Genomic DNA, 9,596 nt, shown 5'->3' with positions numbered 1-9,596 from the left:
CCTCCCCAGCGCCGAGGGGGACGCCTCAGCAGACGACAGGCTCCATCCCGAGGAAGCCATTCCTCCCGTTCACCTTCGGGGAGCCGGGGGCAGGCCGAAGGCTTCCCCTTCCTCCTCCCGCCCCGCGTCCTTCGGAGGCACCCAGCGGGCCGGCCGCCATGTCGGGCACCGAGCGGCGGCGGGCGGCAGGTAGGAGGCGGAATGGCGACCGCCCGCCCCGGGGCCCAAAAGCGGCTTCTGGGGGGGGCCGGGGTGAGCCCCGGGCAGACCCCCGGAGACGGGGACGTGGGGGACCGGGAGAGGGGCCCGGGCTGAGGGCAAACGGGACGGCAAACGCCGGGCTGGGGTACTGCTGGGAAGGGGCTTGTGAGCCGCTGCAGCTCGCGTCTTCGGGGGGAGGCGGCTCGGGTCCTGTCACCAAAGCACCACTTCGTTCAAAACACGGGCTACTGGAAGGGTAAAAAATTAAAAGACTTACAGAGGGAAGCTTTCGGTTTCGGTGAGATGAGGCTTGTATTGAAAGGCTCCTGCCCGGACTGCTAGGGCTTGGGTGCTGAGCCCTGTGGCTGAAGCCAGGCGAGTTACAGCAGGATACCTGAGGGGCCGGTGCAGGTGAGAAAGGACAGGCAGCAGCTGATGGGGGTTGCACCCCTCAGGACGAAGGGCCCACGGTTCTCCTCTGGGTTTCCCCTTCTTTGAGAATACTCCACGCTTTCTAGGCGTTAAACAAAGGCACTAACGTTTCGCCACACATAGTAAAACCTTGCATTGGATGTTTTAAAGTTCCAACCCTTGGCATTCTCCTTTTCATAGCAGGAGGCAAAGCTGACCTTGGTAAAACATACCGTTTCTTCCTTAGCATTATTTTCAGTATGTTTTGGGTTCCCCAAGATGCCGTTAGGCGTGCTGTAGAGTCTTTGTGCCATGTGGCTGCCGGTACTTCCCAAGTGTATTTTTGAAATATTATGAGATGAAAATGCATCCAGGAAAACATGCTGTCAGATCCCAGGGTAAATTCAGTGCGTACCTGGTTTTGGATTCCTTTGAAACAGTCCACAAGATTTAAGACGAGTAGTCCCACTGAGAGCAGATAGTTTTTAGAAGAAGCCTGTGTGAGACAAGCAGAAAGCTTTCCATAAACCACTTTTTTTTTCCTTTTTTTTTTTTTTAAGTAGTGTTTACTTGAATGAAGCTGCAATGTGACAGCAGCAATAAAAAGCTCAAGGCTAACCGACTAAACAGAACTAAAAGAACAAGTAAAACATCCTTCTCTAATTTCCTTTGGCCCAGGCAATCTGTGGTCTTTTTATGTCTATATGTCAGCATTTCTGCCTAAAAGTTTGACTGTAACATTTTTAAGGTCTGTTAGGGTTTTTAGGGGTTCCCTCCCCCCTCTCTTTAAGTTGAGGCAAAAGCATCAGACAGATCTCAGGTACACAAGCAAAAATACGGTGTCAATTTAAACATACAGCTCTCTGGGTCATATTATAAACAAAGCCACTGGCACAAGTACTGTTGCTACGTTTTATCTATACTTGTTTTCTGTATTTCTGTCATTAATCTGACCTAGGTGTTGTTTCAAGCAAACTGAAATAGCTCTTTATGCACTGGGTCACTGGTGATATTCATAAAACCCACCACTTGCAAGCATGATCGATATTTACAAATAGGAAATTTACATGTAAATAGTAATGCTTAAAGTAAATAGTAATGCTGACTCGCTTTGAGCTGTCCCCCAGTCTCCTTTGCTATGGAGTTCAACACAGGGGCTTCTAAAGTCAGTTCTAGATTTCTGCAAGTTTTTTCTAACGTCTTTATGAACTTTTCTTCTCTATCAGTGCATATATATGTTAGTTCATTTTGCAAAAGACTTTAGTCAGATGCAAAAAAACAGGGAAAAAAACAACAAGTATCGTGTATACAGAATAGTTTGTAATATATGCATGTGTGTGTGTGACCATGTCTTTTTTCTGTTCTAATTGCAGGCCATGTTCAGTTGGATAGCAGATCTACATTAACCACCACAGGTAAAAGATAGTATATAGCCGTCATAATGGGGTAGTTAGTCTCCAGTGGTATTAGGAGGAGCTGTGATTTTATAGCCCACTGAGATGTTTAAGCAAAAGGATTAAATATTTTGGCCTAAACATCTGCAGGTCTTCAGTTTTACAGCCTCCCAACACGTGCATGTTCCCTGTTGTTTCCGCAGTGTTACCTTTATGTGCATTATTCTACTGGAGATACATATATCTGTATAGCTTAGCAGAAGAAAAGGTACAAATCTTGCATCTTTTCAGCTGTTGTTAGCTATATGTATGGTTATAGTGCCTTCTGTGACTGATATGCTGCATCCCAACCTCAAAGAGAACACTCAGTTCTGTATCAGCAGCACCACTGAAACAAAAAAAAACACAAACACGGGGTATTTTTAGATTATGTAAAATCCTAACTATTGGGCTTAGGAGACTCTGTTTAAATACAGCCAGGTAGCTACTTATATACAATCATAACCTCTGAATACATAGCTATATAGATAGCTAGCTAGATATAAAATATTCACATCTTGACCACCTAGAATTCAGACTGTTGGGGTCAGAATTTTAAGAACAGCCTCCAAAATTTTGGGGTACAAATGCTAATGAAGCTGTTAAACTGCATGCCTACTCAGCTGATGTGGGAATGAGCTTTTGGTTTACGCTAACAGCTAAACTTTATGGCTGGATGCACAGATTAAAATTGTTTCTCTTAATGATTTTTTTTAAATCTCTCTAACAGACAGAAATCAGAACATCACTGAAGTAGATGCTCTTAACAAAAGGTAAAGTTCTGATGGCAACGATAGAGAAATGACCCACTGAAGTCAGTTGAAAGTTGCTTACTTTCTATTAAAAGCGTGAATGGATTATTCATTCAACCCCACCCATTTATAGAATATGTTCTTAGTTTTAACTACATGAGATGTAGAACTGTTCTTGAATTCTGCTGCAGATCTTACAAAAAGTTTTATTAACCAGCTGCTCATAATAAAGTGGAGAGGTAGAAATACTTAATGGAACACTTCAGTCACTCTGCAGTGAAACAAAAGCATTTTGGAATAAACTGTGATCTTTAAGTAACTTCTGCAGGCAAGTGTTCTGAACTTCCTCCACAAATTGCACCAAAACTGAACACAGCAGGAAATAAACAGTAACATGCCAAATATTAAAGCTCTGCCTACAGACATTTCTAGGGCAGCATGACCTGGAGTGTCATTCTGTACACCTATAACACTGGCCTTATCTGTTGCCAGGGCTATTGGCAGAAGTCCTTTAGCTTCTGTTCCCTGCGCCACCGCCTCTTGTCAACAGAAGCAGCAAGATTGTATGCTTTGTCCCTCTAAATATATCCATGCCAAAGCTTGGAAAGGACCTTTTGGGTCCAGGCGTACAGTCCATAGCATGCTGTCACAGACCTCTATGTTATGTGTGCTCATAAAACAACAAAATCACTGAACGCTACTCCAAACTCTTTGTTTGTTGCCTTAATATTTAAAATTCTTCTACTCAGAAGCTGGGTTGATCATTTGTGCTTGTGCCAGCACTGTCTCTCAGCTTTAGTGCTTTGTTGCTTAATTGTTAAACACTTAGATGAACAGTTGTACCATCTGAGCTTTCATTTTGGAAGGGTAAATAATACCAACTCATTCTCCTCTTGCAAACAGTGCGTATACCACCTCATCAGCCACTATACACTACATAGCCTATTGCTTATGATGCAGCACTCGGTTTATTTAGAACTTGAAGCAAACCTCACACAGTTAAAATTCCAAATAAATAAATATGCGCCATTCAACTATGCTAAAATAATGTTTAGCTAAAAATATAGTGTGGAGAACTGGAGCCAAATCTGAAGGTCTTTTATATGCCTCACTGTGTTACTAATGAGACAGCCTCCTGAAAACTGTAAATGCAAATACATGGTAGATAAACTATTCAACACTACCTGATAGAGCCTTGAACCTACACAATGCGTGTTTTTACTGAACAGCTTAATGTGCCCAAGCTTCTCAAAAAGACTCAATGATTTAGTTTTTTTCTATAATATTACACATTTTGCATTTCTGAAATTGGATTCTCGAAGTTTCTAGTCAAGTTCAGAAGCCTCAGCCAGCAGGAATATGGGACAGGAATTTAACTAGCCACTAACACTCATCAAGAAAATTCTCCATCCCTGGCAACAGACAAACATATGACCCTGCAGAGCAATACAAAATGAACCATCAAAGAAGAGGAGTTGCACTGATCTTCAATCATGAGCGCTTTTATTGGCAGTTAATGCTGCCAGAAAGACGTGGGACTTCTGCAGACAGAAACAATCTGAAACGCAGGTAAGAAACTTGTTTTTTCCACCAAAGCTTAAAAAAATAAACTTCAGAAATAAGCAGTTACCTAAATCTTATGTTTAAGAACAGAAGAAAATATCTCACAGACATAAGCACCTATGCAACCTTGGCAAAGAAAGACTTAAAAAAGCTTCAAGGGACATTCCTCTTAGTCACAGAAACTGCTGGCACGTCCTGTGACTTGAGAGGGTCTTCAAAGCAACTTTATGTACTACACCTGCACTGGACACCCGTTTGAGACCAACATCTTCACTTTTGTTGTTTTTTTTTCATAAATAATGCATAAACATGAATATTCATTCTCTCACAGTGAAAGCAATTGAGTTGGTAGGAACTGACATATAATTTGAGAAAAGGTTTTTACTAACGCTTATGTGTTTTAACAACAGCTTGACAGACCTAGGATTTGAAGTCAGAGATTTTGATGACCTGAAAGCAGAAGATGTGCTGCAGAAAGTTCATGAAGGTAGGATACTATATATTGGTTATGTCTATTTGTAGCAGAATTTCTAGATATATTTTTCTTCCAATTACTATGTTCATCTAGCTTAAAATACTTCTTGTGCACCAGTGGAATTGCTTAACATTAAAGGGACTTAAGTGTTAGACTGAAGATACTTTTATTATAATGTAAGCAATCTTCTTTGGGAGAACCAACAAAGTTGCTAGGAGCTGAAAGTAGTTAACTTGCAGCTAGAAGTTAATAATGTACTTTTTACTTTTAGTGGCATTACTCTTCAGCCATGTTTAATTATTTTAACTTCACATCTCTGCAGTATTACGCTATCTGAAAATAGGGTTCGTTTGAAAAATGATTGATCTGAGATTAAATAATAGGATACAAATGTGCCATGTTTTTTACACCTGAAGATCACTTTCTAGTCATCTAAACACCACTTGATATTTCAGCCTCTCTGGATGACCACAGCGATGCCGACTGCTTTGTTTGTGTATACTTGAGTCACGGTGAGAATGATCATGTTTATGCACATGATGGCCAAATCAAAATTGAGACAATCACAAACATGTTCAGGGGAGACAAGTGCCCGAGTCTGGTAGGAAAGCCGAAGATATTTATCATTCAGGTAAGGTTTCTGAATTTGTTGGTGTTGACACTGACCTATGTCATCTTCTTGTAATAGAGAAATCGTTTTTTTCTGAAATAGTCTTCCCATAAGAGAAAGTTTCCTTTTTATTTATTTTTTTTTTCATTCCATGACCAATACTCAGTGTCTCTGTAGAATTTAAAGAATGAATTTAAGGCTTTATTGGCTCAGAAATACTGCTGGTGTTAAGCAGTCAAATAAAACCCGTACGTAATCTCCTGTTTCACTCCTTCATTCAAGGGATAGCGCCAGTTGGAAGGGATGTCAGGAGGTCTGTGGTCCAGCTTCCTGTATGCAGCAGTCAGCTATGGGGTCAAACCAAGTTACTTGGGGCTTCAGCCCGTCTTTATCCAGGTTACAACTAGCAAACGAAAATGAGAACCAGATTGTACTTTAGTTGTTTATAGAGTGATTCTAAGAATTACCTTTTTTCAAATGAAAGCTGACATAAGCACAAGGCTGCTATGAAAATCACCACATCGATAATATTTTTTTTCATTAGGACTCATTTAGCTTTTTTAAAAAAAATAATCTGGTGCCAAAGATGGAAAATATTTGTATATTTCATATTACAAGTAGTACTTGGAAACATTTATAAAATATACTCATCAAAAAGCAAATTAACTTAGTCCAGTTCATAAACTGAGTTCTTTTACAGCAAAAAGAACAATCAGTATAATATTTACCTTCGGAAATTACAGAGAAAACAGCAAGGACAGAACTTCATCACTGTAAAGGAAAGAAAATTTTCACGTTCCTCTTACGTGATATCTCTTAACTAATGCCTGTTACCTGCTTTGTACCTTTTAAGTGTGTTCTTACCTTCTTACTCTCCCTGTGTAGCTTTTCTGCAACACTGGTAATGCCGGGTTAATTTACTGACTTCTTACCAAAAAAAATAATCCTGCAACTAACAACTAGAGAGTGTATAATGATGGCTGTGCTTCAGAGCATTTATTCAATGCTTGTGCAGGCAAAAGGTTAAGTGAGGTGATCCTTTCTCTCTACCCAGCACCTGTGAGGCTGCATTCAGAGTCCTGTGTCCAGTTCTGGGCTCCACAGTACGTGAAAGAAAAGGACTTAGAGGAGCAAGTCTAGCACAGGGTTGTGAGGATGATTCGGGAACTGGAGGGTATCTCTCATACGAGGAGAGGCTGAGATTGTTCAGCCTAAAGAAGAGAAGATTCAAGGGGATCTTATCAATGTATGTAAATACCTGATGGGAGGGAAGGAAGAAAAGGAAGCCAGACTCTTTTCAGCAGTGCACAGTGACAAAACAAGAGGCAGTGGGCACAAAAAATGCATGGAGCCCCATCTCAACACAGGAACTTTTTTTTTAAACTATGTGGGGTGGTCAAACAGCGGAAGATGTCACCCAGAGAGGTTGTAGAGTTTCCCTCCATCCTTGGAGATGCTCAGAAGCCAGCTGGGTATAGTCCTGTCCTGGACAACTTGCTTTAGCTGATCCTGCTTGAGCTAAGAGGCTTGGGTGAGATGAACTCAAGAGGTCCCACGTCCAATCTCAGTGATTCCGTGATCATCTCAGAGCTTTTAGTGGACTTCATCACCGAGATTTTAATTGATAGAGATCGAAATGGGTCATTATGGATCCACATTCACGGTTAATGAGGAACATACTGAATAGGAGTCCCCCCTGCTTAAAAGCATCGTAGAAACAAAGGTGAGCTTCACAGAGGTGAGGGCAGACTTAATCCTTCTCTCTCTAACAGGCATGTCGAGGTGATAAACATGACGATCCAGTTATTGTTCAGGATACAGTAGACGGCACAGAAGAAACCATTGTTAACGAGACTGAAGTGGATGCAGCTGGTGTCTACACCCTGCCTGCTGGTGCAGACTTTCTCATGTGCTATTCTGTGGCACAAGGTAAAGTTCTATTATTTTACATGTGTGTGTCTGATACTTCAATAACAAGTTTGGACACTTCCTCATTCTGCAGTCAAAATGAGTACAGTTCCAGGTCATCTGTTTTGCATGTCTGATAAGTGATGTCTTATCTGAGAAGGAGCCCCATATGTTAAGGAAAAAGTAAAAACAAACCATCAAAATTGCAGTTAATTTGCCAAGCAGAGGCGTTCTCATCATAATCTTGTTGCTGAGCTGTCTTCTGACAGCAAGCGTTTCCCTTTTCTCCAGGACTGTAGTACGCTGGTGCCTTGTAAGTTTCCCTGTACTACATGGCTGTCCTCCCCTGTCCACCACATTATCTTTGTCCTCGGTCCCATCTGCTCTCTTGCAACTTGCAGATACAGTCCTGTGTACAATAAGCCACCTGTCCCTGAACCATACTCCACTTGGCCAAGCACTATAAGTGATCTCAAGGACATTTCCTGTCTACAGTTTCTAGAAAAATTGCATAATTGACACGATAAGATTTACACCCGTTATTAATCTCAATGATTATACTTAATGGGTGAGGCTAGCAAGGAGTAATTCGTGAATGTTTATCGGGTGGCAATGGGTACTTAAAACTGAGTATCATTTTATGTTCCTGTTCTACAATAGGTTACTTTTCTCACCGTGAAACCATAAATGGCTCCTGGTACATTCAAGATTTGTGTGAGGCGCTGAAGAAGCATGGCTCTTCCTTGGAGTTCACAGAACTTCTCACTGTCGTTAACAGAAAAGTATCGCATCGCAAAGTGGATGTGTGCAAGGACATAAATGCTATAGGAAAAAAACAGATTCCTTGTTTTGCCTCAATGTTAACTAAAAAATTGTATTTTCATCCAAAATCTAAGTAGGTTATTATTTAGCAATGACAGTTTTTAATACTGGCTGTAGAAGTGAGAAAAACACTATCTTAGATCAGGAGACAAATATTCTATACGATTATTTGCAAAAACACCGAGATCAAATCTTATAGTTGGTATAGGCAATAGTTTCTAAATTCTTAAAGTGATTTTAAAGATAGTATTACAGCTCTGTTCCTCTCAGGGAAATTGGGAAAAGTCTGCTGGTGCAAGACTAGTAAAAGGTGCTCAGATTTCATTGAAATGGGTACTGTAGATAGCTTTTAAAGAAAAAGTAAGATTTTTGCTTGCTTGCTTTCTAATTATGGCACATTTTTACTATTTCCAAACCTTTTTAAATACTGCATTAGGTTAACTTTTCTTGCTCAAAGAGCACTGTTTACAGGGAATATATTTTTAAGACATCTTTTTAAATCTGTGTGCGGTCATATCTGCCTTCCAATTTTTATTGATTTATCAAGGATGATTTTTTAAGACTTTTTTTGTTTTAATTTTCTCTCAACACTAAAAGGGAACTTTATTCCTTGAGTGCAATTTAGTATTAATGCAAATAAAGTGCTTCTTCTGCTTGCAAATCATTTACATCTGTGCTACAGTTAAAGCTTGCTGGTGCTTTGCAAGGAGTAGAGCGAGCAGTAGTGAAGTGAGACCACGAATAGCTTGCTTACGTACTTTGGGTACAAATACACTCCGTAGTGGTGAAAGCTCATCTTGTATAGATCTCAAAGCAAATCATTTATAGGGTCCAGGGTCGCTTATAACTCTGCTGGATATCTCTAGCAGCTCTGTAAATTACAACATGTACACACCTTTATACTTCAGGCCGTGGTGTTGGATCAGCCTCTGCCTCCCCTCGGCTCCAGAGCTCGGCTGTACACTGTCCTTTTGCATACAAAACTGACAGCACGTTTGTCACCATAGGATGTTTCAGGTTGCTGCAACTGCAGCATCAGTAATTTCAATTCCATCTGTAACAGAAGTACTTCCATATGTAATGGAAGCAAATTATCATTATTTTTTTAATTAGTTTTTACGTTATTGGTACACGTGCTTAACTCGGGGGGATGATGGAGAACTCAAGCTGAGCGAAGTGGCTTAATCCACTTTCCTGGGTATAAAATAATTGACTGACTGGCTCTGCTTTACTTAAGTCCTTCCGCATACTGTGTTCTGAGTCACAGATATTTAGGCTTAATAGGGCTATTTAGAAGCTTTGTATAAATCATGTATGTGTGAATGTTTTGATAAGTCCTGTCAATAAAATGCAACAATAAAACAAATAATTTTACAGTAAATGAGTTTGATGTATGTTAGTTTTCCAGCAATATTGACTAA

At 40.5% G+C, this 9,596-nt stretch overlaps 1 protein-coding gene across 2 annotated transcripts; it reads left to right on the top strand.

Moving 5' to 3' along the window:
* The first annotated feature begins 54 nt into the window (after positions 1–54).
* On the top strand, positions 55–9,556 carry CASP6 (caspase 6). Of its 2 annotated transcripts, XM_048066383.2 has the most exons (8): positions 55–189; positions 1,986–2,027; positions 2,776–2,818; positions 4,220–4,366; positions 4,771–4,847; positions 5,291–5,466; positions 7,218–7,374; positions 8,014–9,556. In XM_048066383.2, the coding sequence occupies exons 1-8, from the start codon at positions 159–161 to the stop codon at positions 8,250–8,252; spliced, it is 912 nt and encodes a 303-aa protein (XP_047922340.2). In that variant the 5' UTR covers positions 55–158; the 3' UTR covers positions 8,253–9,556. The 2 variants fall into 2 exon arrangements, with proteins under 2 accessions (XP_047922340.2, XP_047922341.2); XM_048066384.2 differs by lacking the exon at positions 4,220–4,366.
* Positions 9,557–9,596: the final 40 nt, after the last annotated feature.

The sequence above is a fragment of the Anser cygnoides genome, chromosome 4 (assembly GCF_040182565.1).
Source record: "Anser cygnoides isolate HZ-2024a breed goose chromosome 4, Taihu_goose_T2T_genome, whole genome shotgun sequence".
Taxonomy (NCBI): domain Eukaryota; kingdom Metazoa; phylum Chordata; class Aves; order Anseriformes; family Anatidae; genus Anser; species Anser cygnoides.
This window is presented reverse-complemented; position numbering and strand designations above follow the sequence as displayed.

What these genes read in the sequence shown, in the direction of transcription:
- CASP6 (XM_048066383.2), top strand. Translation starts at nt 159, where the DNA reads ATGTCGGGCACCGAGCGGCGGCGGGCGGCAG. An exon ending in GTAGATGCTCTTAACAAAAG is followed by an intron (nt 2,819 to 4,219) that starts GTAAAGTTCTGA and finishes CCCTGGCAACAG; the next exon opens with ACAAACATATGACCCTGCAG. An exon ending in CGAAGATATTTATCATTCAG is followed by an intron (nt 5,467 to 7,217) that starts GTAAGGTTTCTG and finishes TCTCTCTAACAG; the next exon opens with GCATGTCGAGGTGATAAACA.